The 23,032-nt window shown below is 41.4% G+C and overlaps 2 protein-coding genes across 6 annotated transcripts in view; one reads left to right on the top strand and one right to left on the bottom strand.

Moving 5' to 3' along the window:
- Positions 1-23,032, bottom strand: part of macrod2 (mono-ADP ribosylhydrolase 2) — a 423,353-nt gene that overhangs the window by 336,677 nt on the left and 63,644 nt on the right. The gene's annotated exons all lie outside the window — the stretch shown is intronic.
- flrt3 (fibronectin leucine rich transmembrane 3) lies at positions 232-10,995 on the top strand. The gene is made up of 3 exons (XM_067609730.1): positions 232-529; positions 6,019-6,694; positions 7,801-10,995. Exon 3 carries the CDS (start codon positions 7,843-7,845, stop codon positions 9,793-9,795), a length of 1,953 nt encoding a protein of 650 aa, XP_067465831.1. The 5' UTR covers positions 232-529; positions 6,019-6,694; positions 7,801-7,842; the 3' UTR covers positions 9,796-10,995.

Raw genomic sequence — 23,032 nt, 5'->3', positions numbered from 1 at the left:
TTCAGTGCACACATCTGACAAGGATGTGAATGCCTTTCCCCTTTCCTCCACTCCCCCTAGTGTATCCACCCAACACTGCACCTTTCCTATGCATCTCCCAAATAGAGAGGGAGAGCAGAAAGAGAGAGAGAGAGAGACGGAGAGAGAGAGAGAGAGAGAGAGAGAGAGAGAGAGAGAGAGAGAGAGAGAGAGAGAGAGAGGCCCCTCCTCCAGATGACATCAGTGCTCTATTGAAGCAAAGCTAGAGGCAAACACAACTCCACATTTGTATTGGGATCTACCCGTGCACCTATGTCCTTGCACAGCCTACAGATTGTGTATGTGTGTGAGGGGGGGCACCAGTAAACATAGCAGTGCTGCTACAGATAAACTCCAAATAGCTCTAGCACTGTGAGTGAGAGGAGCTTTTTTGGATCTGAATTGAAATCCGCACAACCTGGATTGGATTATTAATTTTTTTTCCCCCCGTTGTGAACCCCAATTTAAGAGGATACCTGTTACTTTTCATTTTTTTTGGTTGATTATAGAGGTAAGTGTGTTTTTTGCTGGTTGGGAGTGCATCCTTTTCAATCTTTTTTGGATCTTCTTTCTGGCAGAAGGAATTTAAAGTCATGCGGGATCGCCAAGTGTTGCTCGTAGCTAATTAGTTCTCTTTTTTTTCCCACTCTTTCTTTATTTTTACATCCCGGCCTTAGCCTTAAATATAGGATTTCTCTGAGGTGCTTGTCTCACAGGCTTAGAACCGCTTTAAGCGATAGTAACAAAAAATCGTGAGTGCACTTTTCTTCCAAATAACCAAAATGAAGCTCTTCCGTTTACGCACTGAAAATCATTCTGCTCAACTTGGAGAATATAAAAAGCAGACTTAAACAGGTTATTCATCCATCTCTCTCATCTCAAACCCCTCTCACGCCTGCAACTTGCTGCTTCGATCCTGTGCTGCATCCCTCTTTTATTCTGCGTGTATCTAACAGAGACCACCAAACACCACATCTCTGTTTTTTCCTCCACTCTGAGGAGATGGTCTCGAAGCGCTAAATCTGCGGCTCTATCACTCAGTACACCGGTCAAAGCGTGTGAAAAGCACTCAGGGAGCAACAGGGACTTGTCAAATCTTTTCGTTCCCTTTTTCAGCTTTTGATATCTCCAGCCAGTGGGGGGAATAAACAGTGGTGAATACGCAAACTTGATAGGATTAAGGGGAGAGGGGAGAGGGGAGGGGGGGGCTGTGTGATTTAGACTCGGCGTCGCAGCCCGAGAAGACACCCCGGTGTGCATCTGAAACTGCAGCGCAGATCCCGCAGAGTTGGACATGAAGGGGCAGCTGGAGAAACTCCGCTAAATGCGTCTCCGGCGTCACTGTCTGGACGTCTCGGTCCAGCTCCTATTCATGTGCATCTCCATTGAACTTTACAGTGTGCAACTGTGAGCTTGTCTACAGATAATAAACAGATTTGTTTTTTTTAAAAAAAAAAGCATCATACGTTATGAGAGGTTTGTGCTGCAGGGGCGCAGTCATGAAGCTCCCCTGAAAATGCACAAAATGCGTGGAAGTTTCATACGCACCATTTCGCACATCAGCAGCGGCTCATTTAACGCACATCACATATTGTAACGTTGCATTAACAAAGCTTCAAATAAATACACGACATTTCTGTGCAGTCGCAGCTCGGGAAATGATTGTCTTATTAATAAGCATTCAGAAATAAAGGTTTACAGTAAGATAATACTTTCTGCTCATATGGTCGGCTGACAGCAGATTCTACACTCTTAATGTCAACCTATGGTGCCAATGATTCAAGTGAGGCTTGATTTATCCCATTTGATCAATGCAATAAAGTGGACGCCTTCAATTCCTATGCACGGTATTTAAGCTGTATGTCTTATTGGCAACACCAGGGCAGAGACAGTGGTTAATCCAATTTAACATAGCCTTTTATCTTCGTGAGACATTAAGGTCATCCAGGCTTAAAACAGTGACAGATATATATATGCTACAGACTGATTTCAGTTAATCACCAAATAGTGCGCACAAACATGACTCCAATTGTCAAGTAATGTAATGGTGGGTCTTTGTTGGTCAGTGTGTTTGATAGACAAAGAAATAAATTGCCTGTTAAACACGGTAGACATGAGGACAGACCCAGTTGTCTTCACTGATGACTGCCTGAGGCAAAAGTCCCCAGTCAATTGCTTTCAGAGGGAATTCACATTTCAGATTACCAACTAACCAGGTCACTACAGACAGAATCTTCTATTGTCAGACAAGTTAAAGCATCAAATATGGATGCCTGCGTTAGGAGAAAATAACAGTAAGACCTTCATAACTGCCAAGACGTATTTCAGATGTACTCTGAGGAGGCCTAATTCAGTTCTTTTCATCATTTATTTAGCCACTAAGCGCTATCTGTTTACCATCTATTCTGAGCTTAAACAGACAAATCATTTCAGATTAGTAAAGGTGTAAACATGGCTGCGAATCATAAATACTGCAGGAAAAAACATTTGGAAGCAATATGACTCAGGAAAAAAACTGCAGATGGGCCAAGAGGGAGGGTAACAAATCCCTGTAATGTTGGTAGGTGTCTGGCCTGTGCTGAGCCGGGCCCCTGTGTGCAGCTTAAACATGAGTATTCAGTGTTTCTGGTGTTTGCTTGTCACATACAGACACACACACACATTTCATCTTGCAGTGCCTACCACCCCCATGTGGGGAAAAACCATTGCAGCTGCTGCAGATCTCTCTTTTCAGTCTGTTACAAAAGAGAGACCCCCGTCTGTCCCAGGCCTCTCTGTGCTCTTAATGGGCCGGCGAAAGTATCATCTGCTCAGCCCATCTAAAGACAGCAACAGGAGGCCACATACCGAATGTGTGCAACTATCAGGAGATTTTGGCCCGTTTTCTCTTCAGCTAAAACATGTGTGTCCCTGTGAATTTAGATGTGACCGTTAACGTTCTATTGTGTCTCGGCACCACAGCAGGCCGATGCCCGGTGTGCTGACATACAACTTACTAATACAGCAATCAATGGCGCAAGGTTTCATGGAACACACAAGGTGACAAAAACTCATGTTGGTTTCTAAGATATGAAAGTTTAGAGCAGAAAATCATTAAAAAAACCAAAAAAAATTAAAAACACATGGACACTAAATTTTCGCAACCCTAAACAATTCATGTTTTCCAGTATTATTTTAGTGTTTGCTTAAAATCTACTAACTTGCCAAGCAACTTTGCAGCCAAAACACATTTTCAAGAAAAAAAAATATAGCCCACAATAACTACATTGTGTGCAATCAATCATATTTCAAAAACTATATTATGAATTAGAATGAATAATCAACAGCAGATACAAACAACATTGATTTCCCAATGGAGTGCTCTAGTGTGGTTCAAAATTAATTTCAGGGCTCATGAATAATTTAACAGTCAGCCATTACTACTTCTACAGCTCTTTCCCCCTAAATGCAGCCCATGTAATATTATTCTTTATTTTATGGAACTAAAAGTCATTCCAATCTGTAATACTTTTGACAGGCATGAAATTGTTTCTATTTGAGTTTTTTTTTTCCAAAGCCTTTCTTGTGCAGTGTATGACTAGGGGGCACAAAGTCTTGGGCTCTGTTATTGCAGACTAATGTGCATTTATGCGTGTTGAGCTCACAATGGCTATCAGTGTCCAGCTTTGTGTGAGCTTCCTACGCTCTCCACTGAAAGGTAACTAGCTGTACACACACACACAATTTTACCAGGATGCTCAATTTAACTTTGCCAGTTCAGATTAAATGAAGCAGAAGCCACTTTGACTGCTGGAGGAATCTCCTGTCGGCCGGCAGAGCTTATTAGAACGATGGAGAAAGACATCCATCACTAAAAATGTTTGACATAGCCCCCGTTGCTCCCAGAATGATTGTGCGCATGTGAACACGGCCTCTGTGGTTGGGTGGGTTCGTACATTTGCGTGAGTGTACGTTCTTAGTAAATACAATAGGAAAGGCTTGTAAAATATACTGTGTAAAGTAGAGGAATTTTTTAATTGCCTGAATAAAATGTTTTAATACCTAAACCCCCTCTGTTGAGGCTACAAGGTCCACATGCTTGCCTTGTAGCAAACAATGGAGAGGGGCCACTCCACCGAAATCCGATGAGCGTGGAAAAAAGAAAAGGAGAAAAAACAGCCCAGCATCAAGGCCCTACTATGCTCCTTGTAAACTAAGCATGATGTGCTTGGTTCAAAGCAGAAATCTGATAAATTACCCACAATATAATCCAAGAAACAGAAGCCTAGATATTACGCTACAATATGTTTTTATTCTTCCTGAGTATATCCACACCAGATCAGAAATGACTAATCATGCCCCCTTGTCCCTCTGGACTTTAATTCTGTCTTCAAACCAACAGGCAACAGAGTTGTAGTTGTCAAAGAAGAGCAACCAACTAGAAATGTTGCACCATATCATATGTGGGGCTCTTTATGCAGAGAATCATCCTGTTTCACAACCCTAAAAGCCTATTATACTGAGTGCAAATAGGTCTTGCTGGGTCCTCTTGATAAGACAGGAATGCAGAGACAATTACTTTCTTTTATGTAATGCTAAGAATTCAAGGATTCAAATCAAGACTACATATACTTAACAATATTCAGAGGATGGAGAACCTTACGAAATGAGGCGAAAAGGGCTATTTAAAATTGAAATAGCTTGACTAAGTGCTGCATTAAAAGTTCATTCCAACAGACAGGAAGCACATATCCCTCTATCATCCCGCCATTTTCTAAAACTCTATCACAGAATTTCATCTTCTTTTCCCTTGTCAGACTCTTTTATTCCAGAAGTTAGTAGAGGTCACATCTGGTGCTTTCCCCCAGACTCTAATCTACTACTAATGTAATACTGGACTCAGGGCCCGTATTTAGATGGAAGAGAAGGAAGGGGGGGTGTTATTATTAGACAGCATCTCTGGAGTTGTAATCGAGTTACAAGCCTCTCAATTCCCTAATCTTCTCCTTGTCATGGGCTACAACTGTTAAATGGCTGGGGCCCTTGTTCGTAATTTACCTTTACATGTTTTACAGCACAGAGTGGCTGCCAGCAGGTCACATGGATTGTTACATGTAAGGATACAAAGCTATTGTGTAGTGAGAGGAAACAGAACATTTGCTTTGGCGAAGGAAAGTCTATTTTTATAAACAGAAACAGCATTCACAGAATGTGAAGAGAGGATAAGGTAGGGGGGGGTAAGGGGTCACAAGGAGGAGCTGGGAGTGACAGGGATGGATGTAACAGCCATCCTCTTCTCCATGCGAAATTCAAATGGGCCTCATTTGTCATGAGTGTTTTTTAACAATGTGAGTAATTCAGTAAGCACCCACTCGATCCGCTTTTCCTCTCATCTGTGGAATCTGGTCTAGCCCTGTTTTTAAAATAGCATAGACTGCCTTTTTTTTTTAATCGCAGGACTAGTTCTCTTGTAAAACAGCAAAACCTCAGATAAGCAGTGAACTGGGCTGACAAGGGCAGAAGGGCAGAAGGGCTCCACCCTCAGCCATTGTGTTGGGGTCTAGATCACTGTTGTCTTTCGTATGCATAGACATTCTTTCTTGTATCACCATAGAAAAGAAATGTGGTATGTTAGAATAACGGCCAGTAAAAGGTCAACAGGCACAGTCATGGCCAAGAAAAAGGGTATTTTAAAATAAGAATTCACCTTGTAAGAAATGTCAGATTTCCGTATCAAACACATTCCTAAACTTAATTAGGTTTTCTCAGTATCAGCATCCATGTCACTGTCGTGGAAATAAGCAGTGAATTATATATTATTAGATTATTCCCGAATCTAAAAACAAAACAAAACAATGAAAAAACGAAATTGTTACTTGTACAAACATTTCATTTTACTTGGCAAAATAAATGTTTTTTGTTAATTCTGAAAGATTCCTCTCTCATGACCTGATCACCTAAACATTATTTTGTGACAACTGCATGTGGGCCCTAAATATGTCGTCTCCTGTTATTTTTCAGAACACTATTCCAGGTGTGAGGAGGGCACAGCATGAGTCAAGTTGCGGATGCGTGAGGAAGGCTGGGCCCAGAAGGATAAGTACCCTGCTCTGAGAGGAGAACATTGGCTATCTGCTTCAGGAAAAGCAACCAGAGCCCTGGATTAATGTGTATATTCTGGATTCTGGTTACCTGAAGACCTGGAGTACACAAGTGAACAGGCCTGGATTGAGCCTGTGGCACAGGGGATTGGCATGGCTCAGACCAGCTTTGTGTCAACTCATCATGCCTGTCGGGCCTGATTGCAGAAAGGAGCCTTTGCTGAAGCTCACAAGCGGATCACTATACAACACCCAAAAAATCTAATTTACGGTTATGGCTGTTGAGCTCGACAATTTCAACACCCATTAGGATTTTTTAATATTACCTGAGATCGCATGCTTTGTCAATGAGAAGGGATGCTTTTTCTACAGGCTTATCTGCCATGGTAAAGGCATTGAAAGCATGAGCCTCTGACAACACAGAGGAGGTCATCGTCCAAACAAGGATCAGCTCAGCAAACACTGACCAGGTCAGGATATCACCAGAAACCCCTCAGACAAACGTTTCCTTTCAGAAAGGATAATAGCAAATTCAAGAGGAAATCTTGATTGGATTTTTGGTGTCTGGAAAGGATTTACCACGTCGTATAAATCAGGTATGACAAATACAGATGGCTTTGCTTCTTTCCACTTCACTGACCAGACAACAATTTCTAATGAGACGTGCAGGAAGAGAGGTCATGGCAGGAATGTATAATTAAAGCAATAAATCAGTATTAGCCTAATTAAAAAGGAGCTACACATCGATTGTGAAAAAAGAGACAGACGACCAGTTAGCACCTTCTGCTTTACACCACAGTTCATTTCATGTCCATTTCAAGGCTGTATCTGCCGTACGTTTGTGAATTGTGAAATTTAATATATTATTATTTAAAAAATTTTAAGACATACATTACAATTTTTAACATACCACGGTTACAGCAAAGATCAATAATAAAATGCTGAGCAAGGATGAAGGAAGCTTACAAATTTAATCTTATAACCAGGAGACTTGAATACATAGACTGCCTCAGAAAACACATTTCTTCTTGGATCTTAATGTGCTTAAGACATTTATCAAACCTATCTGTGAGGAGAGAGTTTTTTTCCCCTACCTTGTTAGAGGCCAGTTAAACCCCAGAATTTGAATGGCGAAAGGCATGGGTACTGATTTAACAGGGCTTAAGAGTATGTCGGTTCCACAACAGTTCATCAACAAAGCCTGACTTTGTTCACCCTCGTGGTCTGTAGCGATGAAAGGCAGCCTTGAGATACAGAAACATGTAAAACAACGAGGGAGTGCTATTACATTTCACAAATCCGGGCCAGAAAGCTGAGGCACAGAAATTCAATTCACAGAGCTCAGATGTTGGAACATTTCTTATGAAAAAGAATAAAATAAAAGAACAGTTTTATCTCTAAAGCAAATTACTTTTTAACTTCTAATCCATAGGAAAATATATATTCCTTTGTATGATGTAAAGGCAGTTCAAAAGCAAACACCTTATTGTAAAAACAATCACTTTATTTTCACTGCCTGGCAATTCTAATGATCAATTCATATCAATTCAATAGGAGGAATTCAAACTGACTCTTTCAGCAGTTATTTAATCTAGAAAGTGCTGTAGGCAGCATTTCAAACACCCAGCAATTATGAGAACAGGAATTTGGCTCTCCTTTTAAGGCCTTGTGCATTAAATGTACCCTTGTGTCTTCTCCCCAGGGGCTCTTGAGTGATTAGACTGCCAGGCAACACAGCATCAAGATGGTGCGTCAATGCAAGGCCTTTATCCTCTTCCTCATCAGGATCGGACTGCTGCTGGGTCTTGCTAACCCCCTGGTGACCTCCGCCTCATGTCCCTCAGCCTGCCGCTGTGATGGGACCTTCATCTACTGTAATGACCGTGGCCTGACTTCCATCCCTACTGGTATGCCCCAGGATGCTACAGTGCTCTTTCTGCAAAACAATCGCATTAAGAGTTCGGGCATTCCTGCGGAGCTCCGTAGGCTCACAAACGTGGAGAAGATCTACCTTTACTGCAACAATCTGGATGAGTTTCCCACTAACCTTCCTTTTGGGCTCAAAGAGCTTCACCTTCAGGAGAACAACATTCGGATGATTACCCATGCCTCTTTAGCTCAAATTCCCTACATTGAGGAACTGCACCTGGATGATAACTCTGTATCAGCAGTCAGCATAGAGGAGGGGGCCTTCAGGGACAGTAATCACCTCAGACTGCTTTTTCTCTCCAGAAACCACCTCAGCACCATCCCTGCAGGCCTACCCATGAGCATTGAGGAGCTGCGCTTTGATGACAACCGCATCTCCTCCATCTCAGAGCAGTCTCTGCAAGATCTCATCAACCTGAAGCGACTAATCCTTGATGGTAATCTGCTCAACAACCGTGGGATTGGGGAGATGGCTCTCATCAACCTGATCAACTTGACTGAGCTCTCGCTAGTGAGGAACTCCCTGACATCGCCGCCAGCCAACCTGCCAGGCACCAGTTTGGAGAAGCTGCAGCTACAAGATAATCACATTAATCGGGTCCCGCCTGGGGCCTTTGCCTTCCTGAGGCAGCTGTATCGCCTGGACCTGTCTGGTAACAACCTAAGCAGCCTCCCACAAGGTGTATTTGAAGATCTGGACAATCTCACACAGCTCCTGCTGCGCAACAACCCTTGGCAATGCACTTGCAGGATGAAATGGGTGCGTGACTGGCTGCGGTCATTGCCGTCTAAAGTGAATGTACGTGGCTTCATGTGCCAAGGTCCTGATAAGGTCAAAGGCATGGCGATTAAAGACCTAACTACAGACATGTTTGACTGCACAGATTCAGAACTCATCCCCATGTACGAGACAAGCACAGTCTCCAACACTGTACGCCCTTCACAGCCCCAGTGGCCCTCGTTTGTGACTAGAAGGCCTGTAGTAAAAGGGCCTGACATGGGTAAGAATTACCACAGCACTACCACCACTTCAGGCAGAAAGATCATCACCATAAGTGTGAAGTCAAGTAGTGCAGATACAATACACATATCATGGACGGTGTCACAGCCCATGACCGCCCTACGGCTCAGCTGGCTAAAGCTGGGACACAGCCCTGCCTTTGGCTCCATCACCGAGACAATTGTGCAGGGGGAGAGGACGGAGTACCTTCTCACTGCGCTCGAGCCAGAGTCTTCCTACAGGATATGCTTGGTTCCCATGGAGACCAGCAACATTTACCTGTCAGACGAGACCCCCGTTTGCATAGAGACAGAGACTGGTTCTCACAAATCATACAACCCGACCACAACTTTAAACAGAGAGCAGGAGAAAGAGCCTTACAAAAATTCCAGTCTGCCTTTGGCTGCTATCATTGGAGGGGCTGTGGCACTTTTGGCAATAATCATGTTGGCACTGGTGTGCTGGTATGTCCACAGGAACGGTTCACTTTTTTCCAGGAACTGCACCTACAACAAAGGCCGTCGGAGAAAGGATGACTATGCTGAGGCTGGCACTAAGAAGGACAACTCCATCCTAGAAATACGAGAGACTTCTTTTCAAATGATACCTATAAATCACCTGCCTGTGTCCAAGGAGGAGTTTGTGATACATACGATTTTCCCACCTAATGGCCTGAGTTTATACAAAACCCCACATAGCGACAACAGTATTAACAACAGGAGCTACAGAGACAGTGGAATACCAGATTCAGACCATTCCCATTCATGATGTTGCGCATGGACATTGATGATGAGTGCGTGACTTAAACAGAGTGGCAAGACTTTTACAAAACACTGGATCTATATGACTAAGGAAGCAATGTTCTGTACATTTGCCATATAATTTATATTTAAGGACATTTTATGAAGACGGAGAACGTTCCAGTTGCAGGCCATCACTGTACCGTCAGTGGGTATTGTAACTAACTGCAATTCTATATTTTAGGGATTTGTAGTAATTTGTACTGTATTTCCTTTGCTTAAGGTTATCGACCAACTAAAAGAAACTCTGTGTTCTACTGAGATATGATGACTTGTCAACTGTGAAAGTGGGTTTTCATTGCTGTGTTGAACAATCAGACTTTAGAAAACCTTGTAGTATAAGCACAGGTCATTCTTTTAACTTTGTGGCTGTCTGAAAAACAAAAAGGCAAAAAAATGTCATGACATAAACTAAGGCACAGCTGATCAACTAATTTGCAAAGCAGGCATGTTGCCCTCTCAAAGAATGAGCAGCCATTTGCTGTCTCCACGAACTACAGACCAAGAGTCTTTCTCTAGTATTCATCTGATATGGAGTACAAATAACTAAAGATGAGGTGCCATGCTTTATTTCTCTGCTTTGTTCAGTGTGATTTTTTTTTCTGTTTGCAAGAAGAAGAAGAAAGACACAGCAGAGCAACCCAAGCAGGGTTCCAGTGTTTCCGATAGGATTGTAGGCCTCAGCACAGGGCAGATAAAGCACACCGACCTTAAGGAGCTCTCTGCTCCTCAAAACAAGTAGACTGGACAGGCTGACACAGAGGACCCCCCACTATCTCTATTTGTACAAGCCAACAATGGCCGAACGACAATGGCGGCATTCTTTAGTACCATGTACCATACGTCATTCTAGTCACCAGGCCATAAAAGACGGTGCAAGACATGTTGGCTTTCATTAGAATTACCACAGTGTCAGCAACTCCTTGTTATGAGTATTAGTTTGTATTATTTTCCAAATGAACACACTTTTATGTTGCCACAATTTAAAGTTAACTGTTCTTTACAATTGAAAACCAAAGTGCATTGTATGCCCTTTGGCCAGTCTTGTATGTGCCTTGATCCAATGCTTATTGTATTTAGCTTTTTAAGAAACCAGTGACTTTTTTTCATACACACTTGAATATGAGAAATATTGGTCATATTACAGAATAAAAGTGGACAAAAATAACTTTGCTTTTTCTTACCTTGAGTACAACAACCCCCCTCAAAGTAATACTTATATGGATTTGTTCAACTACTATTATCACACTTTGCTGTGACTTCTCAATTTATTTTTTATCTACTCAAGAGAACTTTATTTGTGTACGAATGTAAACTGCCCTGAAGTTAAAAAGTTGGCTATTGGGGACCCGTTTTATTCATTCATATCTAAAATTACTATCTAGCCGAATAATCTAAAAATGCTTGGAGATGAAAAACATAACCTACAGCATTTCCATCCTTAACAAAGATGTCAGGATCAGAAAAACTTCCCTGATCCCTGCAGGAAATTGCTTTGTTACAATTGCTCAACACGCAGTTAAGAAAGAGGGGTAAATAAGTAGTAATAGTAGTAGTAAAAAGTAAGTAAAAAGGTAAAAACTACTATAAAATAAAATAGTCATAATAATAAATACACAGTAAGTAAACAGAAAAATGTACAAATGCAAATGTGCAAAAAGTAATGTGCGAGGTAGAATCGCAGTATGGACAAAAATGCAAAAATGGAAACCTGCAAAGTGGATTAACAGTAAATTAACCATAATGTGTGAAGGTAAACTAAATGAAAAGTGTAACATGGGTCAACAGTAACTCTGAAGTTTTAGATCATAGCCTTAAAACCACGTCTCCCCCTTCCAAGGCATAGTGAACTCTTTAACAATAACTGATACTGTTCTTGAAACCCAGTTTTCCACTCCATGGGCAGTCTGCAGAGCAACATCTGCTTGAGGCTGCTGTTGTTCTTTCGTGCGGTGAAGCCATGTGTGACTTATCCGATTGGCCAGAGAGAGAAATATCACAGTAGAGTGGAATTGGGGCTGTGGAGAGATTGGACTCTAGGGTTTGATGAAACTCCCAGGCACCAGGGCAACAGAAAACGAATGACGAGCCACCATATGGAGGGTGGTACAGGCAGACCCTGCTGGGGATGCCCGTCCCTGCAGAGGACAGAGTATATATACACTGCTCCAGGCTCCAGGCACTTAATGACATGGTTTCAGCTCACTCAGGCAAGGGCCCATGAAAATGTTCATGTGCAAAAGCAGTAAAATAGCCTATTAAACCATTTTACAAATACATACGACAGAATATCTACACAGTTATACAGTTAATGCATTTCAGATTATACTCACTAGACTCGAGCACTGACCATGCTCTCATACAAAAGCACATAAGCATTCAGTTTGTGTGACAAAAAATATCGCATACCCACATTCACACACCCACGAGCTCTTAACACAGTGAAAGCTTTAATTACAGTAAGGGGAGCCACTAAAAGCTGCAAAAGTGATCCAAACCTTAAGTATACACTAACCCTGCCCTGTACACTAAATATATATCACGTTAAATTGGAATTTAAGTAAACAGATGGTTTACTTTTAGAATACCGAATATTAATAGTTTCCAAATGAATGCTGGCCATATTTTTTTGTCTCCTTTACTGTTCAGCCTTAGTCTTATCTTATTTGAGTAAAGAATCTCGGGGAAGAAAGCAAACAAAATGATAAAACATAGAAATGTTGTTAATTTTTCTTTTCATGCTAAAGTGAGCAGAGCATCTTCTTTAGAGAAAACATTTATCACACATTTGATGATGGTTTTCTACAGAAACGTAAAAGGAACTAGGCTATATAATATGCTATAAACTTGTATGATTTACTCACTGCTATTTTTCAACCTTGCTGAAAAATGTGTATGCAGAAATCTCAGCTGGCTTCACAGCATCAGCTTCTCACTGATGGATGGGGTGGCTCTACAAATATTGAGAAATGGAAAAATCTCTGTATTGCTTGAGCAAGCGTCCATATGTCTAGTAATTGCAAGACCCTCTGAAAATGTTATTTTTGAGCCAGAAAGACTCCAAACAGTGTATTGATGAGATCACTGCAATTTCTCTAGCTAGCTAACAGCAATCTTTTATGTGTTATTGATGGGCTTTTGGGTTTAAGTAAATTACTCATAGGAGTTAATAGTGACTGATGTACGCTGACCACTTTAAAGCTCTGAGAATGAGCAAGCCGTTCATTCTTATTGTTTCACCTTTGTGATAAATAACAGTGTAGCCAAGTGATGAAAGGAGCATGCTATTGTTGTGACTTTCACTAAAAATAATACATTAAACAGAGTAGCTTTGTGCAATTTGGCTGATCCAAGTATAAAACTAAATTGATGAACCGGACTGCTGACGACCCTGTGTGACCTCACTTATCACTCATGACCCTTGACCCATCTGTCGCTTTAAACAATTCCTTAATCACTCTCATGTTCTCACTGAGGTCAGACAAGTCTTTAAACAGCACAAGATGCCACATACATTTGTCTCCTGTGTGACACACACAAAAACTAATTATGTTTGTCTTTTATGTAACCCAGAGATTAGGACTAATGGGGGCAGCTGCACTGTCTGCCCCAGGCTGCTGTTATTCCTTTTGTAATGTACTGGTCAGGCAGCCGGTCACATTTGCATTCCTATAGATGCTCGTATCAAAGCAACCCTGGATGACCTCATCACGGTCAGTAGCCGAGCATGGTTTTTCTCCGTCAGCACCATTAGTAGGATCAAAAAACACAGGCCATGTGAACCTATGACTGATTAGAGGTCGGTGAGGTCAGGTCAGACTTAGTTCAAGGATCTCAAAAGGTGAAAAATGGAAGCACATCAGTGCCCACAAATCAGTCATCGAGGACTCCAAAAGGATGTCTCCCAAAAGGATGCTCTGCTCAGGTGAGATCCTGGCAGTTACAGAACATTCTTAGCAGGGGTGCCAGAAATTATGGGGGGGGACTATGAAAAAAGGTCAGATTTTAAGCTAATGGCTTAATTGATTTCACAACAATACAAAGACTCACAGCACAAGGTTAAGCCAATGAGTTCATTAAGCTCATTTTTTGTTTGCTTTTACTCGTGATTTACAAGTGAAACGATTTATCAACTTGATTAGGCACGCTCAGCCAGGGCACCTTAATAAACTGTATAAAATGAGAGAAATTGCTTGGTTTGGACACATGAATGACAAAACACTGCAATGTGTCAGTGTTATGGAATTAATCAAGGTTCAGGCAAAGTTAAATGGCCTCCTCACATACTTCTTAATGGACATAATGTACACTCAAAGGGGACGTCTAACAAAAGCTAAGCATATTAATCATTTTGTTCTAGAAAGAGTTAAACACAGAATAAAATCCCTTTGCTTCTAAACTCCTGCAAAAAAAAGTGTGCCTCATCAACACATAGATGAATATGCCAAAAACAACCACACATTCAAAACCAAAATGAAATGCGTGCTTGGTGTTCCCTTTTTCCTTATACTGTTGGACACAGCTTGCACATCAAACAGACCCATGATTTAATGGCCTCTAAATGCTGAGCGGTGCTGAGGGCGGAAGCCAAACGAAGGCTCAGGGCCTCACACAGTCTGCACTTTTGCAAATGTGTAAATTGTGTGTGTGTGTGTGTGTTCATGTGTATGGAGGGAAAATTAACTGCGACTGTTGATGCTCTGACGTGAAGTACTATACATTAGTCTACTATACATTACTTACATTAGTCACAGACTTATTGATGCCAACATGCTTGTGTATGTCTAGGTGTGGTCTACATAAAAACACAGCTAAATGCCAGACTAGAGAGGGATACTAAAAAGAAGATAGCATAACCTAACAACCACTTTTCACTGTCATTTGACTGTTCTGTACATTTTTCAATCGACAACAAGAAGAGGTGAAAACTGACAGCCTGAGTCTTAAACTAAAGGGACAGGATGTTTTTGATTTTCAGGCAATCTTCATCACTCCTTCATGATCGCATCTGACAACGTGAGCCTCACGCTAACCCATACAGATGTCTATATGTGAGTGTGCTTTATCTACACATGTAAAAGAGTACTCATGGTTACTTGTGTGCTTTCATGTGAACGAGTGCACATTGTTCACACATCTAATTAACGCAGACAGACAATCATACTGATTTACATGCATGCAAGCAGAATAACCTAAAGCCATCACCTTCCTCACAGTTGTCATGTGACTTTGTCGGTCTCAGTCACAAGCACAGTCTGTTCTAGCTGTAAAAGAGCGGAGGGGCAAAAACAGCGTGTCCTGTGAGAGACGTGTCAGTGTGAGTGATGTGCTCCTGTGTGGGGGTGTTGTCCTGCCTCTGACGAACCCCCCCCCCCACCACCACCACCCCCCATCCTCCGGGCCAGGACCCTCTCCATCTCTTCACATTACTCAGTGACCTGAAACCACAGGGCCAAAAAACCTAACCAGCTCCTCCGTCTTCTTAATGAATCCAATTTTTTGCCTGAGAGCACAAGGCGTGCACATACATCCATCGCAACTCTAAATTATCTGACATTAATACAAATTAACAAGAGCCACCGTCATCAAGATTGTCCCCACCCCACAATGGCAGGCGATGACATTGCATCTATATCACTGTGTGAGGACAGCGCCTTACCCTACACCCCAAAAATACAAGAGTCAATAATTTCATTTAACAGGCTATAACCAAAACAAAAGCAGAGGGGGTGATTGGTGTCGGTGCCATTACACTATGAATTATACACAATATGTTATGAAAATATCCATATAATTGACTCTGCACTATAGCAGCCATTAATTCCTGTCCTCCATTAAGTGGTTTAAATGATCTTGTAAGAGGCCATACATCTTCTGATGCCCTTTATGAGATCAACACCACATCCCCCTTAGAACTTAATCGACCCTCAGTCCCATTTGTCCATGAAGTCTGATGCAAGGGGATAATTGTTTCATTCCTAAAGGTTCTGAGGGGTCCAACTTGTCCATTACCCCAGCAGATCTGCAGCTCTGCAGTGGGAGGCCAAAGCTCCTCTTCGATCCATTCTCTTCTCTCATTTATGTTAAGCCAGCTTTAAATGTCAGTACAGTATTTGCATGCCAATGTGACTCTGTCTGCAGCTCATTATTTTCAGATGTTGACAGCCTAAGCGCATGCAAGTTTAGCCCACTGTGCTAACCTAATGCTTGCTACAGCCAAGTCATACAGAACAGTGAGCCAAGGTTTGTACCCGCAGTGTTCGTCTGCAGCTGCCTTATTCACTTTGCCTTTCAGGGGTAAAACATGGAAAATGCAGCAATCTGGCGTGATGAGCTCGTTAGTAATGACAGGAAATGTTCAATGCTGACCATCAATCAGCACTGTCTTAACTAAGTTCACTAAATAACGCTAATGTTACAAGAAGGCCAATATAAATTATATCAATTACATGCTGAGGCCTCGATTCTCCCGCTCATATGTCTGACTTTGTTGTCTCAAGATGTTTCGAGGATGAAGACTGAGCAGGGCAGAACTCTGCTTCAGCAGTACTGATATTACCCTTTTGACAGTCCGACCTTCAGGCGAGAGCTAAGTCCATCTCTCCAGAGAAGTCCATCATGCTCCTCATTCACTCAGACAAGAGCTTCTCCACACCTCAGCCGGGGCTAACACATAGACATTTGCTCAAGGGTAGCAATGTTTTGGTACTTTTCCAAGAGGCGCAGAATTCAGCAGTGTCAGCACCTTTTAGGATTGTAAATACAACCTGTCACCATTCATCAGAGCACCAGAAGGAGAACGCAGACACTTCGAGGCCTCATTATTTCGCTGTCCTCAAGCACCTCGACATAAGATCACTGCAGTGCAGCAAAGGGGTAACATCCTTGACCCACTGTAGGCCTACCACCACAAACGGTTATTAACAATTCATGTGAACTTCGTGTACTCACATAGTTTAAGTCAGTTACCAAAGTCTTGGAGACAGAGTTGGTGGAGCTGACATGGGAGGGTTTAAACACGTGAACGCAGTTAGCGGGCTGTCTCCCGCTTTCACGAGTGTCGAAAAGTGACAGCAATGTCAGCCTGTAACTATACAAGTTATGCACACAGCGCTGCAGCGGGCTGAGAGTCTGCAGTTAGAGTACCCCCCCCCCCGCACCATACAAACACACACAGTGAAATACACAGGAAAAAGTTAAGAGGGAAAAGTTTAGGGGAGAAGCCACCAATGGTCAGGGCAGGGTGGTGGGATGTGGGATTAATTAAAAGCTGCTGTTACTGTGGTGTGCTGGTGACACGCAGCCACACGATTACTGAGATCTCTGTGTGAGAGGAATCTGCTCCCACAACTCATTTCCTCCCCATTGAGGGGGGAGCAAAATGAGACTGTCTGTTGTACAAAATACCAAGAAAGAGAGAATAATTTTTCATTTAGAGGAATTTGAGAATCCAAAAGGAAGGAAAGGGCAGGGTGGAAGAAGAAGGATGAGGAAGAAATTCTTTTGTTTTTGAATAAAAGTCGGTTGAATCTATTTCAATTGAGGGATACACTGGGCTGCTGGGAGGGGGAGGTCAAAGGATCTAAGCCACTGTAATCCTAAGCTTGCTGCTGCTTAAAACCTGCTCAAGTTAACAGGGTGATATGTGTGTGTCTACAGACTCTATAACACACACACGGCTTAAACTAACATCTGGCAATGCTACCATATCTGACTTTCCACTTCTTTCTTGGGATGCTTGGTAATCCCTTTGTGCTGACCAATATACTGTAGCAATTATCAAATCCATATACATATGAGACAACATTACTTGAATGTAACCATTCGTCTAGTGCTGCAACGATTGGCAAATTAAGAAATTAGTCAACAGAAAATTAATCAAGAAGAGTTTTGATAACTGACGAATAATTTCATGTAATTTATCAGGTATTTGGCAGATGAAGTGTCAGGAAATCATCAATCTGAGGGGAACATGAATGTCTGTATCAAATTTCATGGCTATCCATACAATAACTGTCAAGACATATCACTTAAAACCACAAATGTAACCCTCATGGTGGTGCCACAGGGAATGTCAGGAGACCACCAAAGTCCCATTGGGAACCCCAATGTACACAATTTTGTGCCAATCCATACAGTACTGTAGATTCTTCTCCTCTGCATACCATGGATATCTGTACCAAAGTTTATGGCAATCCATACAATTGTCGTTGAGATATTTCAATAAAAGCCAATAGTGTCAACCTGCTGGTGGCACCAGACAAAAAGTCAGGGGATCATCAAAGTCAGTACTGAGGACAATCAATGTGAAAAAAATCATCTCTATCAGTCCAGTAGTTATTGAAATATTTCAGTCTGGATCAAAATAGTGGACCAACTGACCAACAGACCGACATCACCACCCTTAGCTCTATGCTGCTAGCAAGGCTAAAAATGTCAAACATTCTCTGGTTCCAACTTCTCAAATGTGAGGAGAAAATGCTTTTCTTTCTTTCACACCATCATAACTTGACTATCTTTAGATTCTGTACTGTTGGTCTGACAAAATGTGATTTGAAGATGTCACTTTAGTCTCTGGTAAATTGAGCATTTTTCACAATTTATTGACATTTTATAGACTAAATCATCAATCAATTAATCAAAAAAATAATCAACAGATAATTGATAATGACAACAATCATTTTCAGTCCTATATTCATCCACAACATAATAAAAGCTACATGTTTAGCAATTCTATTCACTCCCTATAAAGCCATGCAACCATGACAATTGAAAATAAAATCAAAACATTGTGGATCAACAAGATGAAAACAGCAATGGTTTCATTTTTAGCTCCCTTGTTTCCTTTCTACCTTTGCCAGTTATCTATGAATTATTTGAAAGAATACAGGAATATATGTAGCAACGCTTATTAGCATTGATCCTACTTCTCAAGCGTTTTACAGTTGCTACCAAGCTAGCTGGCAAAATCTTCCTTACATGTAATAATACAAGAGGAGACTCTATAGTATTGAAAAATACATGACTTTTGGGTTGAAGTCTTTGTAGCAGCGCATTATTATTATTATGCAACCAGAGTTTGGTTGCTTTTGTAATGTTTGTAATCTGTTATCAGCCTGCAGACATCTTTATGCATCAGCCATTTGCAGTGTTGTCAAATTCTAGCACTTGTGTCTGCACTGTTTCAAGGATTTTAATTGTGGATTCAGTGAATATAACAAGGTTGAAAAGTAAAATAAACATATCTGAAAATAAATTTTGAAAGACATCCCACCTGTTCTTAGTGTTGTGAGAGTGAGACCTGCAGAAATCAGGTTGGAGTGCTAAAGGTTACACCCCAGCCACAGATGTCATTAACAACAATTCTTATTAAAGGTGATAGCTTTGGTGGAAACAGGAAGAAAGCAATAGGGTTTATTAATTCTCACTTCACCCTTCCTGTAGAAGGCAGATAGATCTGAAAACACTGGAAGTTTGGAAAATAGACAGCATGTACATGTATTCAATCTAAGTTTGGTAGTTAAAAATAATCAGCTCACTGAATGATACCTGCTTTGTTCTCTTTTGAGACTACCACCTAATAAACCAAAGATTGTGAGCGGTACCTCACAAATTACAGATCTTCAGGAGACAGATGAAAATTTAATATAACCAGGAGCTTTAAGGCTGCTAATTATTCATTTCCTTTAATATGCAGACATTTCATTTAAACAAAAACTTAGGCAGAAGAGGAAAGTTTCCAGTTTCAAAAAACACTGCTGGGAATGCTGGCAGGCCCATTTTTCATTTTCTAATTATGCTGGATTATTATTAGCTAGAGACACAACTGACGAAGAAGACATACATTGATGGAAGTGGTGTGCTAATGAAATCAGGAGATGCCAGGAAATGCATGCTGAGCGGATGATGTTATTATAAAGGCATTCTGCTGTATATGGTGCATAGGCCAACTGAAAAGCTTTGCAAGAAAATACAAGAAAATGGAAATAACAGAAAAAATGCACCATGTTTTTTATTTTTTTTTATTTTGACAATGCTGAGCTTGAGGCAGGCATACTTTGTATACATACATCTGTCTACCACATATTACCTCTGTTGCAGGCTAGCAGCATACGGCCAAATGTTCCCAGACTGGTGCTAATGTGACAAGGGTGATGGCTTTTGTGTAGAGTCACCAGAAGTTGTCAATGCCACCACGAGCTCGGTCATTAATCAACTAGTCGTCCGGTTGTGTGATACATGACACAAGGGCAGGGTCCCAATGGAAGGGGGTTGAGCCCCGTAGCATGGACTCTTGCCCCTGGAGCTCCAATGGACTTGTATGAAGAGGTCCCACACATTCATAGTTACCAGGTCACTAATCAAATTATGTTGATAGCCAGGGATAGCGAAAAGGACAACAGAATTCATTTAGTATCCCTCACTTCTATTGTCTCTTTGCCACGGCATCACTGGGGTCTGGGATAAATAAGTAACCCCCTTTTCTTCTCAATTTATTTGAATGAATAGCATGCCCTGTGAGCGAGGCATGAATTAAACACAATGAGAGTAGGTAATTTGGAACTTCTGACGACATAGTTGTCACTGCAAGAAAAACTATGCAAATGCAAATGCAAATCATCAGCATGAGCCAGATGGTCATAGTTTTGGGCAAATTCACTTAGTCAGGCATAAGTAATGTTTCACATTATAAATATGGCCAATGCATTATTGGACAAAACATGAAAAAAAAACAAAAAAAAAAAAACAGGAATGCTGAGGTGAGACTTGCACGTGTGTATGTCATTCATGCATATACCACAGCCCCAAAGGGAACCAGTGCCTTTGCTGTGTAGCATTTTAATTAATCCTGCGTTGACAGAGTGGATCTGGCAGGTTATGTATGTCTTAGGGCTGGGGTGAAGGGGTAGTGAGGAGAGAGGAACATGACAGTGGGGTTAATGCCAAACCCACCCAAAGGCATAACACAGCTAGCAGCAGGTCCACTCTTGGACAGGTGCTCCTTCTGGGGTCACCCGCCAACTCCCTAACCACACAAAGCCACCGTCTGTCACCACAAATCCGACCCGCGTGGCCAGAGACAGAGGAACACATGGCCTTGGTTGACTCTGGTAAATGTTATGATTTTTAATGAGTACAATAAAACTAAACATTTACTTACAGTATGTTTGAACCTCTTCTATTACGGGCTAAAAATGTACCGGTTGGCGGTGTGCTTATATTGCCTGCTAATTTCCCTGACTCCTGGTCTTGTCCTGGGGTATAGTTAATTTGAGCAGCTTTAATGTGTATTTGACAGAGCGTAGAAGATGTATTATCACCATTGGTTTCTTTGCTTTGTGAAATTTGTCATTTCAATGACCACTTGAGCACACATTTCACAGTAAATGTGATTTGAATGTAAAGTTGGTCATATATTTAACCTATCTGTAGAAATCCTTGAGAAATTCAAATCTTCTTTGAGGTTGATTAATTGAAACCTTTAATGTGGCGGCCATTGTTTCATGCCCTGGAGTGGGCCATGGTGGTTGACTGCACAAGTCGGCTGTGAAACTCATTGAGGGCTGGCTTGTCCATGCTTAATCATGTCCAGCCAGAATACTAAAAACTGTGAAGGTGAACAGTATGACCATGTCCCGACGAGAAAATTGTATTTCAGAGTCAAAATGAGAATCCCTTTAATCGATAAGTGCAATAAATGCAGAAGAATTTGTCTTGGTGACAAATTCCTTGGTGTGGAGAAATGAGAAATTGCAAAGTTACACAGTACGCAGACACACAAGAGTGTAAGGTCACATGCCGTGCTAAAAGGCAGAGAAAGACCTACATAACGACCTATGGACATCATTATAAATCTACACTTTTCTTATGCCTTCTCTGCCCAGTAGTAGCATGATTACAATTGAATTCACAATTGCCATTACTGTTTTTCTCTTAAACACAGTGGGTTAAAGAGAAATGTACAACATCTGACCCTCCAGTCTCCAGGGCTGCAGTCCATCTGTCTTTCTTTCTTAGATTAAAATATACACAGGTCATGTGCAATAAGGCTATAAGGCAAGTGATTATAACAGAAAAATACATCAATATTGCAGGGCACATGGCAACATGGCCAGAGACTGCCAATCAGCAGGACAAATGTCTGAAGTATTGACTGGATACTTGACCAAGACAATGGGCTTCATTGGATGCCTGTCATTTAAGAGACAGCAATTAGCAGGTTTTATAGCAGATCGCAGAGGCTGAAAAGGAGCAAGGTTTCTCACTAGGCTGTTGTGAAATGAGAGAGACACGGAGGAATGTCTGTGGCAAAGGCATCTTTTGTTCAGAGGCTCAAGTGCTTGAGTGTACAATACAGTCAGAGTGCTTCTTTCATACTACCAGCACACGATCATGGTGGTATTATAAGCTACAGAAGAATAGAAAAAGAGAGAAACCAAGCAAAGGATGGGGAGACAGGAGATTAGAAAAGAAAAGAAATAATTGTCCGAAAGGGAAACAAAGGCAGACAGAGTGACAGACTGTCAACCAGAAAGACAGAGAAAACCAAAGAGGCTAAGCTAACTCGTGCATAAGTGGCATGGGCCAAAGGACTAAATGAGTCGAGGAAAACATCTAAATCACAATTTGTCCAATACCAGTATTGGGATTTAAAATTCCTTTTATTTCCTATAAATTAAACTTCAGGCCTGTATTAGTGGTTTATGTAGAATTATTCAAGATCAGTGGGTACCATGTAACAAAGAGTCACATAAAATGATTGAGTAGTTTGGTGCTGAAGTTTCTTTTTTTGAGTCAGTCAGCCCATACTGTAAGTAATAAGCAGTCATTGTGATATGTTTGTGAAAGTGTTTGAAAAGCTGACCAATTTTGCCCAAATTTTGAGACATTACATTACTAGTTGACTTGGTATTTCTGACAGCAACATACAGTAATTCATGATGATAAATAGGTAAGTCACAACTACCTAGAAAGCTGCTTACTAATCCATCTGATAATGATATGATGCCAAAAGCCAGATCATGAAGAGTCACCACTCTGTGAGTCATGTTGCTCAGCATCAAAGCACAGCCCACTCGCCATCTATTTAAACATCAAAATGATATGGGGTGGTGTTTCTTTCTCAAGGAAATCTTTGGCTGACCGTCAAAGGTACAGATGCAAGCATGCAAGCAGCATACTAAGAATGAAAAGGGAAAAAAAAC

This window comes from Thunnus thynnus, chromosome 14 (genome assembly GCF_963924715.1).
Source record: "Thunnus thynnus chromosome 14, fThuThy2.1, whole genome shotgun sequence".
Lineage (NCBI taxonomy): Eukaryota > Metazoa > Chordata > Actinopteri > Scombriformes > Scombridae > Thunnus > Thunnus thynnus.
Note: the sequence above shows the minus strand (reverse complement) of the source record. Positions and strands in the feature narration are given on the sequence as shown.